Source organism: Natrix helvetica (assembly GCF_964273705.1).
Source record: "Natrix helvetica genome assembly, chromosome: 14".
Lineage (NCBI taxonomy): Eukaryota > Metazoa > Chordata > Lepidosauria > Squamata > Natricidae > Natrix > Natrix helvetica.
Window position 1 is genome coordinate 1,586,789 of NC_138564.1, and position 12,631 is coordinate 1,599,419.

General features: G+C 48.6%; 2 protein-coding genes across 11 annotated transcripts in view; one reads left to right on the top strand and one right to left on the bottom strand.

Moving 5' to 3' along the window:
• Positions 1–11,333, top strand: part of PISD (phosphatidylserine decarboxylase) — a 58,324-nt gene extending 46,991 nt beyond the window's left edge. For all 5 annotated transcript variants that reach the window (XM_081966597.1, XM_081966596.1, XM_081966595.1 and 2 more), the window contains 5 exons: positions 5,272–5,508; positions 5,765–5,903; positions 7,039–7,185; positions 8,994–9,154; positions 9,545–11,333. In XM_081966597.1, coding sequence (XP_081822723.1) covers positions 5,272–5,508; positions 5,765–5,903; positions 7,039–7,185; positions 8,994–9,154; positions 9,545–9,769 — 909 coding nt within the window. In that variant the 3' untranslated portion in view covers positions 9,770–11,333. The remainder of the gene's footprint in view (positions 1–5,271; positions 5,509–5,764; positions 5,904–7,038; positions 7,186–8,993; positions 9,155–9,544) is intronic.
• Positions 11,329–12,631, bottom strand: part of SFI1 (SFI1 centrin binding protein) — a 36,933-nt gene continuing 35,630 nt past the window's right edge. For 5 of the 6 annotated variants that reach the window (XM_081966586.1, XM_081966587.1, XM_081966588.1 and 2 more), the window contains one exon: positions 11,329–11,642. In XM_081966586.1, the coding sequence (XP_081822712.1) occupies positions 11,535–11,642 (108 nt within the window). In that variant the 3' untranslated portion in view covers positions 11,329–11,534. The remainder of the gene's footprint in view (positions 11,643–12,631) is intronic. The other variant, XR_014176472.1, reaches the window with a different exon arrangement.

The window sequence follows — 12,631 nt, forward strand, 5'->3', positions numbered from 1 at the left end:
ACGACTCAGTGCGCACATTGTTAAACACGTCTCTTCTTCTGATTAATTGCAACAGGCAGGAAAGTTGAAGAGAACAATTACAGCCAGTGTGATTGCACAAAAGGCGCAGTGAAAATGGGAGCGTCAAAATGGATCAGTACAGAAAACAAAGAGAGAGAGCAAGAGCAAAGAAAAAATGGTTCAGGGTGGTGCCATTAAATGTTTGGAATGGCTGAAATTTACAAACGGTGCTAAAGCCAACAAAAAGTGTTTACAAAAATAAAAAGAAGGGGAAAGAAACAGTGTCCAGAAAAGGCTAAAGGATAACGGAAGAAAGCAGAAGGAGGGGCATCTCTCTGAGTCCTATGTTGACTTCTTCCCGAGCCAAAGAGGACGTAGTCCACTGGCTAATAGCGAAAGCAGAATGAAGAGGCAGGACTGAAACTTGAGCCAGACAGAGCTACAGATGAGTAGAGCTGCAGAGAATGAGTTTAAAGTTGCAGAGAGGTCAGATGTCTTGCATCATTGGCTACAGAGGGAAGCTCTGGCTGTTACTTTTGAGAAATCCTAGACTCTGGGTTGTTTAAGCGTCTCTATTTGAAACAAAAAAATAAAATAAAAGGAGGATGCAGGAATTCTAGACTAGTCAGTCTGGCAGCAACATCCGGGAAGATTCAAGAGCAGATCATAGAGAGGTCAAGAGTTTTGAAAACAATGCAGGAATTACATGAAGTTGTCTCTTCTCAAAAAAAAAAAAAAAATCTTCAAAATTATAACAAACTTATTTTGTAAATCTAATGTAACAATAGCAATAGCACCTAGACTTATATATCACTCCATAGTGCTTTACAGCCGTCTCTAAGTGGTTTACAGAGGCAGCCTAGAGAGCCAAAAAATCTGGGTCCTCATTTTGCCGATCTCGGAAGGATGGAAGGCTGAGTCAACCTTGAGCCTGGTGAGAATCAAACTGGTGCCAGTCGGCAGAGTTAAACTGCAATAACTACTGCACGACCACAGCTCCTCATTAATACAATATAGGAACATTATCCAGGCCATTCCCTTTTTAAAAAATTTTATATCCCTTTTAATTATTAAGACATCAGCCAGTTTTTTTTGTAAGTCCACACCATTCTTTTAACTGACTATTTTTAAATTCATTTTCAAATTTATCTTAGTCTTCTCCTGTAAAACTTGTTCTTCTTCCATAACATCTTTTAAACCCACTTTCTATACTCTTAACATTAATTTCTGGATCCTTTGTTCAAAAATCACTTTCAGTGTGATTTCAATATATGCTCTATTTTGTATTAGTTAAATTTGTGTTTCTCTCCTTTAATTGTAAAGTTTAGTTCCTTCTAGTCCCCTCTTGTGTCCAACTTTCAAAGTTCATCCTATCATTAAAAAAAAATCAAAACAAATTTTCCCATGGGAAGAATTTGTATACTTAATTTCAAAATCTTATCCCAATTTTCTAGAGTTGATTTGTATCATTTTTTTAAATAAAAGGTAAAGGTTCCCCTCATACATATGTGCTAATTGTTCCTGACTCTAGGGGGCGCTGGTCATCTCCATTTCAAAGCCAAAGAGCCAGCGCTGTCCGAAGACGTTCTTCGTGGTCATGTGGCCGGCATGACTCTACGCCGAAGGCGCATGGAATGCTGTTCCCTTCCCACCAAAGCTGGTCCCTATTTTTCTCCTCGCATTTTTTACGTACTTTCGAACTGCTAGGTTGGCAGAAGCTGGGACAAGTCACGGGAGCTCACTCTGATATGTGGCGCTAGGGATTCAAACCATCGAACTGATCAGCAAGCTCAGTGTCTTAGCCCCTGCGTCCCTCTTTTTTGAAATAATTTTTATTTATTTCAAAGATAAAATATTAAGCATCTCTGTGGAGCAGCTGTGATCAATATCAAGTCTTCTGCGTGTCTGGAGAGGAATCACAAAGGGCCGGTCTGCTTGCTGGCCCTTCATTATGCAATGGTCAGCGGCTCTGCTTTCAGGGAAGCCATCTGCAGTTGGCCATTGGCTCCCCAGAAGTCCTGAGCGAGAGCCAGTCCTTCTGTGGGGCTTGGTTCTTTTGCCCCATCTCGCCTGCTGGTGTAGGTCACCCTGCGTGGGGACAGGAAGGCTAGGAGGTAGCCCCCCCACCTCTTCTCTCCCGCTTGCAGTTGCTGGCCAAGGAAGCTCTCTGGCCGCTCTCCCAGGATCCAGCCTCCGTTCCCCAGGGCACATAATCAGGAGAGCAGTAAAGGTGGGGAGAAGGGAGACCACGGTCCTTAGGCTGAGAACTGGATTTGAACTGAGCTCAGCAATCTTAAGGGGGTTTAAAGAGCGAGAGAAGGAAAATCCCATCCCAAGAGCAGCTGCAGGGTGGATCTTAGCAACCTTCTAATTAAATTGGGAGATGAATCACCAGAAAGAGGAGAATGTCCTTATTCAGCCTTCGAGGCAATTGGATAAAGGGTCATTATTGAATCTGTGTGCCAGGCTGCATGCAATGGGCAAGGCCCCGGAAAAGGCATCATTGGCTGTTTGGTCTGCTGGCAGAGACTTAAACACACTCGCCATGAGAGATTGGTGTATCTCCCTTCCATAAACAGAGAGCAAAGCATTATGTGCGGCCCAAGGAGACCCTCTCCCATGAAACAGACAATTGGCAAGGGGTGCAGCCCCTGCCACTGCAGCCAGCCTGAGCTCAGACCTTTCCTGGGGTAGCTCTGGCTTCAGTGGCATTTGGATCTCTCAAAGTCCAGCGCCATCTAATCCTGGACTGAGAGTCCACAAGATCCCAATTCCTATCCTTGCTTGTGGCTTTGTTGCCTGTGGCTCACTCTAAACATCCCACATGTCCTTCCCACCTGTAGTATGGTTGTAACCAACCCAGTTTAAATCTTGATTATCTGAGCCTTAGAGCCCTTGATCTTGGGAGGTCCCAGAGGGCCCTACTGGGATTCCCCCCTTGTCGAGATGAGATCATCAGGATCAGCAGCCATCTGTGCCAACTAAGCCACTCGCTTGCTTTGCCCCTCCTACTCACCTTTTCACCAGTCTGCTGATCTTACAAAGAAATGTGACTCTCATTTGCATCGGTGGAATGTTTTCAGATGCACTTGCTTATTTTGGAACCTCTGGCACCATGAGAGCGAATGGTCCCTAAATAGTAAGAGTCTGGATTTCAGATCTGTATTCCCATGAGGTCAGAATAGTAAACAAGAATATTCAAAGCTTGACACTGACTTCAAAAATAACAGAAAGAAGTAGGTGATTCCTGCTTGAAATAATTTATCTGCACCCTCCTCTAAAGGAATTCCTTTCAGAGAGCAAAGCATAGAAGAGGCAAAAGAGACACCAGCATAAGTCAGTTTTAGCTGGCTTTTAAATGCTGGGGCTGGCCCCTAGAGAAGGCAATCCCCGTGAGAGGTCCACGTGCAACAATGAATGGAAACCCTGAGGAAACTGAAGTGCAGTTCTTAGAGACCTAGCTTGTACCGGTTCCAGGCGTTTGGATCTTTATCTTTAAAAATCTCTGAATCATAATGGTACAATTTCTACAATCTTCCGTAAGGACCCGGAATTATCTCTAAAGATAAGGAATGCCAAAGATCTCTGCATAAAGGCGAGTTTTAATTAGAATTTAAGGTGTCGTGGTCTCACATGAGTCATCAGACACTGGGCTCCACTGAAGTACACAGCTGTGTTGATGACACACTGCAGAATCTTAGAGGTGACTTTGGAAATAGTGAAATGGTTGCCTCCCATCTAGATCAGATAGTACAACTGAGCCTTTCCGTGGGAGTCTTGGCCAGGCAGGTTTGCCCTGGACAACATACTGCACGTTAATTTCACGGTCTAAGAGAAGCAATCACTACTAGTTAGGTTATCCTTTTTAAAGATATTTTATCAGTTTTGGAGACACAAGAAGTAACCTGCAATTCTGGCACATCTGCCCCATCCCTTTTGATGACCCCTTTCTACAGACCCAAGGTGGCTGAGTGATCATTTGGCCCAGCTGCCGGTCCCTGTGATCTTTTATTCTTGGAGTGACAAACCGAAGATGGATTAAGCCATAGAGTTGAAGGGGAGAGGCACATTAAAGAGTTTGGCTCAAGTCCAGCCATAAAACCAACAGCAAGAACTACAGTAGAATCATGATACGTTAATATCAAGATATAATTTCCAAGCTTATCTTTGCCATTAATTTCTGTCAGTAACTGCTGAAGAGGATGGGAAATATTAAATAACAGTAAGCTGTTCAATTGCTTTGAAATTTATGGGCAAAGCCATAAATGGACACTTGTCTGAAATGGTATGGAATCTCCTGCTTGAGCAGGGGGTTAGACTAGAAGACCTCCAAGGTCCCTTCCAGCTCTATTCTATTCCGAGAGCGTGAGATGTTTGGGGTTGAAGGCCTTCCTTTTGGTCGTGGTCTCAAGGTGAACTTGCAGTAGGCAGGTGCTATATCTTGACTCTACCTTATTGGGGCAGAATGTGCACTTTTAGACGCTTCCCCCCTTCTCTCCTTTTAAAGTTTCATTATTTTGTACTATGGCTTCCTAACCCTTTTCATTTTCTACCAAAACCAAACCCGAAGCTATGGAATTTTTGCAGCATAATTTCATGAGGCTTGTGGGTTGTAAATCTATTGAAGAGCAACCATCCCAGTTTGCAGGAGGGCTCAAGCAGGGAATTAATCTGGACTCACTTTGTAAATGCAAGAGGGCAAAGTGTGGCACCCCCCCACCCCACCCTCAATGCCTTTGAGCCTTATTTAGTGTTTCCCGGGCACTAAATAGTCTGGGGAAGATTCCTGTATTATTGGCAGCGAACAATAAAGTTGTTCTGTCCCAGCCTTAGCAGAAACCAGAAACAGACTCCTCCTCCTGAAAAACCCCTCTTTATTTATCTCCTGTGAATTAATGGCATTCGCACACCCAAAAGTCCAGGCAAAAGTCCTTCAAAACGTTAACCAGAGCAACAGACCTTATCAGTTCTTTGAGATAATTGCCACCCCTCCTCAGAGCTCCATGTGGAAGGGTTTCAATAGTGGCTCTGTTTTGGGGTCTGGGTCTTCCCTCCTTCGGTCGTGCCTGGTTCTCGGAGACCACTTGGATAGAGTTCCAGTTAAAGGAAAAGCAGATTGTGTTAATGCAAGAGACCCACGTGGAGGCTCTATACCAGCCTTCCGAGTGCCAGTATCCCAGGGGGGAGGCAGGTCCTTCCTTCTGATCTTTGGGGGGATTTTGCAGACAACCCTTGGGGCCCACCTGAACCCCTGCCTCCCCTTCTCTCTAGGTCTCTTTGTACAAGTCCGTGCCAACCCGCCTGCTCTCCCGTGCGTGGGGCCGGCTGAACAACGTGGAGCTGCCCACCTGGCTGCGGAAGCCCGTCCTCAGCCTCTACATCTGGACCTTTGGGGTGAACATGAAGGAGGCGGCTGTGGAGGATCTCCATCACTACAGGAACCTGAGTGAATTTTTCCGACGGAAGCTGAAACCCCAGGTGCGGCCTGTCTGCGACCGGCACAGCGTGGTGAGTTTCTGGGTCAAAGGGCAGCTGCTCTGCTCCCTCCTTTTCCATTTTTGGATAGGGAGGCTCTAGGAAACCTTTTCAGTTAAAGTTGTTTTAAGGCTGCTTGTTTGGGTAGGTTAATCACATCCATATTATTCTTATTGCATTTAATGAAAGTAGAACAAAGTACTGTAAATTTGAGTAGCCGTGGATATTGTTTAGTAGAAGTGGAAGAGAAAATAGCATTCAGCTTCTTTTAACTCTTTCTCCTTTACAGATCAGTCCTTCGGATGGAAAGATCCTCAGTTTTGGGCAGGTGAAGAACTGTGAAGTGGAACAAGTCAAAGGCATCACTTACTCTCTCGAGTCCTTCCTGGGTCCCCATGCCGCTCACGAGAACTGCCAAAATAACCCAGGTAAGTCTCCCCTTTGAGCTCCTCTCCACAGGGTTTGCTAGTGGGGCCGAGGCTGAACAGGGCAGCCCTGTCTTTGAAGCATCTTTAGAAGGATGAATTGCACCAAGGCCAGGCAGCCGCCCCTCTCACTAGAAGCTAGAAGCATCAGGAGGAGTTAAGGCGCCAGGTGCACTTCGCATCTGCATCGCCCCCCCCCTCCCCCTTTTGCTCAGCGGAAGAGGCAGCAGTGGGGCGAAGAGACCAAGGCTGGCAACCCATGGAAGGCAGCCATGTCTGTGCCGCGGGAGGAGGCCTTCCAATGAGGCGGCCAGGCAGCTCAGGACTGCCGGGAGGGCAGCCTCTCCCCAAGGAGAAGGGCAGGCATTCACTCCACTTCTCTTTGTTGCTCACTTGCTCTGCTTGTCCTCCAAGGAGGCAAATTCCTTCCCATCTTTCCCCCCAGGGTAGGTAGGACTGAGAGGTGGTCTCAGGCAGACGTTCAGTCATTGCATTGCCCTCGCGGTCTGCTCTGTGGCCAAGGATGACCAGGTCTCCAGGGGTCTCCAGGGTAGCTTTTTCAGAAGCCGCCTTTGCAGGGTTTGGTGCCCCGATGGCTGTTCAGCTCCTACCCCTCACACACAAGCAGGAAGCGGTGCTCTGTAATTCAGTCGGATGGCTGTAGAGTTAATAGAAATGTGCAGGGGGAAGGTGCCTGTTGGTGCGCCACCACTGTTCCCGTGTTTGCTTCTGAATTTTCATCCAGAATGAATCTGGAATGAAAGCTCAAGAACGGCATTCCAGCTTCGCTTCTGAGCTTCTCCCTGTCCTGAATAAGGCCATTCGCAGCAGGAGATGCTTTGCAAAACCAAATTGTTGCAAGAAAACGCTAGTTCCCGTCTCCAAGGCTCGAGGGACAGTTAAGACTTCCCTTGTTGTTAAAGCTATGGCCGTTCGTGCCCCCCCCCCCCCCCATCCAGTTGCCTCTTGGTCTTCTCGCTCTGGGCTGGGCCCTCCTTTACATGCAGGTGGTGCCAGGATCAGCCCTTAGCTTTGGTCCGGAGCAGGTGAAGAAGTGCAGGATTTGAGTTGCTGGATCAAAGACTGGGCATCTTTGCGCTTCTTTCTCAGAAAACCTTCCTTTGCTGCTCTTTTCCAGCTTCCTGTTGCGAGTCCTTCCAAAAACAGCTGGTCACAAAAGACAGCAACGAGCTCTTCCATTGTGTGATATACCTGGCCCCCGGAGACTACCACTGCTTCCACTCACCCACCGACTGGAAGGTCTCTCATCGGCGTCACTTCCCAGGTAGGCCTCTTTCGCAGGTGGGAGGGCCAGAGGCAGCTCTTCACACACTGACATTTGCCCATGGAACAAGTGGAAGATTAGTCCTTCTGCAAGAAGCGCTTAGGAGCAGCCTTTCATCACAGTGGCCTGGAAACGGCTTCTGCCTTTCCTTATTTATTTAGATTTATATGCCGCCCAGTCCCTCCCAGTGATTCTGGGCAGTTTACAACCAATAAAAACCCAATATAAAAGAATAAAACACCCCCACAACCCACGACAAGACAAAATCAAATGAGCCACTTGATGGGGCCCATCTCACTCTGGGTTTCCCAGAACCATTGCAGGCTCTTCCCGGCTGGATTGATGCCAACATCCACTGGGGAAGGGCAGTTTGAACTCCCTAAGCCCATGCTGCACATTTCCACAAGAGGCTCTTCTCCCCACTTCAGAAGAATCTGGAGTTGGTGATTCTCCCCACAGTCCTCTGCAGGTAAACAAGAAAACCTGACGAAGAGGAAGCCCTGAATTAGAAATCATTTTGGGATCCAAAGTCTTTGTCCCAGGGACCGATCAAAGGCGGCTATTCCTAAAAGAGATTGGCCAGCAGCTCTCAGGCCGGAGCTTTATTTGCTTAGCAAATGCTGGGCTCTTTCAGCCATGGCCCAGTCCTTGCTCCCTTGAACAACTGGGAGGTGCAGGAAGGCATTCTAGCAAGAAAGGGGGCTGGGTGGAGTCTTGAGAAGTCCCATCTCTGGCAGCCGAGTAGGGTCAGGAGACCAAAAGGGAGGGGGAGGCCTTAAGCCCTTTCCTATCACCTCCAGCCCCTCAGAGGTCCAGGAGAACAGCCCCCGCTTCAGCTCACTTGGGCCGTAGTGGCGCAGTGGTTAAAGTGTAGTATTGTAAGCTAACTGATCTCGCTGCCAAGAGTTCGATCTTGACCTGCTCAAGGTTGACAATGCCTTCCATCCTTCCGAGGTGGATAAAATGAGGACCCAGATTGTTGGGGGCAAGCTGGGGATTGTCTGTCAACTGCTTAGAGAGGGCTGGAAAGTACTGTGAAGTGGTATATGTCTTAAATGTTATTGCTATTGTCCTTCCTTCCTTCCTTCGCTCTGCCTACTGCCAGCAGTTTGATTCTCATCAGCTCAAGTTTGACTCAGCCTTCCATCTTTCCAAGGTAGTTAAATGAGGACCCAGATCATTAGGGGCAACAGGCTGACTCTGTCAACTGCTTAGAGAGGGCTGGAAAACACTGTGAAGCGGTATGGAAGTTATTGCTAGTGCTATCCCCACAGTAGCTCAAACAGCAACAGTCCAGAGCTGTATGTAATCTTGCGGGAGTTTCCCTTCCTGGGGGAAGGAATCAAGTCCCCACCTCTAGTTTTTCTCCCTCAGTCTGCCCTGGCAAGTCCTTTCCCCCTTCCTCTCTCTTCACTAGCACTTGAACCTACGACATGTACCACCTCATAGTGCTTTACAGCCCACTCTGTATGGGTTACAGATTTGCCCCCAACAATCTGGGTCCTCATTTTATCGACCTCCGATGGTCAGGGTCAAACTCCAGACAGTGGGCAGAGTTTGCCTGCAATCCTACATTCTAACCACTATGCCACCAGGACAGCCTGTTCAGTGAATGCCAGGGACCATCCTTCTCTGCTGGACATGGTCTTCAAACGTCTGCTGAGCTACATTTTGAAATCGTTGGAGGCCTTAGAGGGCCTCAAAGGGGCCCCGGGGGGGTCTTCTGGCATCTCCCCTCCCACAGCCTCTCTTCTCTTCCCAGCTTTTGGATAAGCCAAAGCAACAGCAGAGACTTGCTCTCTCCTCAGGTGCCCTGATGTCTGTGAACCCCGGCGTAGCCCGTTGGATCAAAGAACTCTTCTGCCATAACGAGCGGGTTGTCCTGTCAGGCTACTGGAAACACGGCTTCTTCTCCTTGACAGCCGTGGGAGCGCAGAACGTGGGCTCCATCCGCATTTACTGTGACCAGGTGAGGAAGCTTCAAAGGGAGGCATTTGTGGGTGGGGTGGATGAGCCCCGCCATCCCTGCCTACTGGCCCCAGAGGCACAAGGAGACCAGGCTTTAGAATAGCTGGGAGGCCACCAGGTGATGTTGGCAGGGGGGCAGCTTAGGTGGCTTGTGGACCCTGGAAGCTGGTGTTCCTGCCACTTTGAGGACCCCCGAGTTGGGTCAAGGCTGGCAGGGTTTCCCCAGGAGGATCAGGCAGGGTCACCAGCCTCGGGTTCCCCCATCTGCCTCAGCCATCTTTAAGGCATGGAGGGAGGTCGGTCAATGGATGAAGCGTGAAAGTGGCCGCCTGCGCCTTCCTCACTTGCCACCCCCTTTCCCCCTCCCCTCTCTCTCTCTCTCTCTCGGCAGAAGCTGCAGACCAATAGCCCTCGCTACAGCAAAGGGTCTTTCAACGACTTCAGCTTTGTAACCAACAAGGACCACGAAGGCATTCCCATGAGGAAAGGAGAACATTTAGGCGAATTTAATTTAGGCTCAACAATTGTTCTGATCTTTGAGGCGCCCAAAGATTTCAACTTCTACTTGAAGCCTGGCCAGAAAATCCGCTTTGGGGAGGCTCTGGGGTCCCTCTGAGGTCTGGGTGGTCGGAGGGGAGGGGCTTTTCTATGGACAGGGACTCCATTCATACAAGGAAGCCATTTGGTGTGGTGGAGTATTGCTCAGCAGGACCTGAGTGAAGAGAATGAGTCCTTAGTCTCAACCCGGGAGGGGCGGGCTAGCCTCATCGGGAGGGTTGCCGATTGATGGGGGACCGTGGCCCTTAAGAGCGTGGATCCTCAAGCTCTGCACCGAGATGCCGTCAGCTCTGCAGCCAAGAGGAAGGGGAAAGGCAGAAGGAAGCGCTCTCCTTTAAAGGGACAGGATCCAACTGGCCTCATTACATTCAAGTTTACATGCACCCATTTTTCAGTCCAATCCTACAGAAGGGGGAGGGCTAAACAGAAAAAATGCAGCTTGAATTCTGATTAAGAAAGTGGCTAAAACCTAGTTCTCTCCCTTTAAAGCAGAGGTTTGCGCTGTCTTTGAGCTGCCAACATCGAGTCTGTGTTCAGCATTTCCCTTGTTCAGCATTTGGATTGGAGGAGCCCAGCTGGCCTCTTCCTCCAGCTTCCTCCAACTTCTAAAATGGTTTTGCGTTGCTGGGCCTTCACTTTTTCTGTGTTGCGCAGGGGGGAGATCAGTTTTCCTTTCTTGAACCTGGCTTGCCAAAACACGCACCAGTCCCACTGCAAGGCATGAGTTTCCCTCTCTTCCCTCTGTGCAGGGAAGTGGCCGGTGGACTCTGCCCAGCACTACTTAAAAAACACCCGTAGGAATATTAAATAACTCTCATCTCTTCTCCTATGCACTAACTTCTAATTCTCTGCTGGAGCTATTCAAGGAGGCGGCTGAGAAGGAAGCGGAATTGATCACAATAAATTCTCCCCATCGCCCTAAAATATCATTTATAGGCTTTAGACTTTGGGGTGATGCCACACACCCCAAATCTGCCCCTCTCTTTTTTAATGGCCAGTAGTTTTAGTAGACACCCAGGCTGTAGCTAAATATAGGACAGGAACTTGATCAGAGCCGTGTCCTATTTTCTCTATATGACGAGGGCCTTTTTCTGTGGCTTTGAGGGATGAAAGGCAGAAAGTGGTCCTTTGTGATGGCTGGTCCCTTCCTTCCTTCCAAAATGCAGAAGTCCTTAACCAGAAAGCAGCTCTTCAATCCTCCAACCTCATCCTCTGCTCTGCTGCCACAGGGCCCAAGGAAGTCATTGGGAGACAAACGATAGACAGCTGTGCCTTGCTCTATCCGTGGAGAGGAATTACTTGCATTACAGTACAACTCTGAGCCTTCTGTTCTCTGGTTGCTCTGACTCTGGTGTAGAGGAGCCCCTTCAGTTGGTCTCTGTCGTCAGAAAGCAGTTCTGGGCCAGGTCCTGTGAAGCGGTGGGCTCGGGGTCACCCAAACCCTAAACAAACGGGAGTGGGTTTCTTGGTGACGCTGTGAATTTCTCCAACCTGGAGAATCCTTTTATTTTTCAACTGTATCAGTAGCACAGTATTTTTGTATGTCAAAATGTACAACTTAAGACATTAACTCATTAATGGCAAATGTTTTAAAGTAAAAATAAGAACTGACCATGCTTTGACTTTTGAAGTGTTTTAATTTTGGAAAATGCTCCAGAGGGGTTCTTAAAAGCAAGTCCCCTCTTTCTTTCCTGGGGTGGCTCAGTTTGAGGCTTCTCTGAGGAATGTGTGGGGCTATCAAAGCCGGTGGGAGCATCTTCTCCGGCCAGGCAGAAGAGTCCTCCGTGCGCGAGCACCTAGGCAGGAGCTGGAGGTGCCGTTGCCTAGGTCTTCAGAGCTGCTCGAATGTCCTGGACGCGGCTCATGTATTTCTGCACCAGCTGCCGCTCTCCTTCCAACGTGCTTCCAAGTGAGGCGATCTGCACCTTCAGCTGCAAAAAACAACCCCCCCCCCCAGGAAAACATGAAAAGCCCTGTGGGTGAAGGACAGCCCAATTCAGCTACGGAGAGCATGGCAAACAATGGCTAACCTCCTGAATCCCACCCATTTTTCTCTGAGCAACCACCAACTTCTGCTTACCCTCGGTCCTCAACCCCCTGAACTGCCACTTTCATGCTAAGTTTATTTCTCAGAGGGATTTGAGGGAAGCCAGAGCAGCTTCATTTACCCCAAGCAGATTTCCAAGCAAAATGTGGGGTTAGCCATGTAATGTCTCCCCTAAAAGACAAGAAGGCTTATTCTGGAGTGTGTTAACAGGAGTCAGGAGAAGTCCATGTACCTCTCCTTTGCCTTAATCGAGACCTGCTGGGAATAGTCCTCTAGTTCTGGGCATCACAGGTCAAAAAGGAAAGGGGGGGGGAGAGGGAGCGAGGCAAACTGGAGAAGGGTCCACAACCCAAGACCTGCACAGTTGGAGAAGATGAAGAACGTGAGTGTGTCTCATCTACAGACGACCAGATATGGTAGCAATCTTTAGGTATCTGAAGGTATCGCCCAGAGATGGCAATGGGCTTTTTTTTCTCGCCCTCTGCCACCTCTGGTAGGACAAGAGCAAGGATTAAAGTTGCAAGGAAGGAGGTCCAGGCTCCACACCAGGAGAAACCTCTGGACTGTATGAGCTGACAAGGAGCCAGAGGAAGGGGCCCTGGGCTCTCTTGCTGGAAGTCTTAGAACGGGCTGAATGGCCATTTGCCTGAGGGTCCAGTGAATCCCCCACGAGAGTAGAGAGCTTGGACCAGATGACTTGTTATGTTCCCCCCAGTTTCATGAGTCTGAGCCAATGGATCTCAACATTGGTACTTTTGAGATAAGCCGATTTCAACTCTTACACTTGCTGGGAATTCTGGGAGTTGAAGTCCACATGTCTTCAAGCTGCCAAAGTTGAGAAATACTGGTCTCAACTTTAGGCTTGTGTCTAAC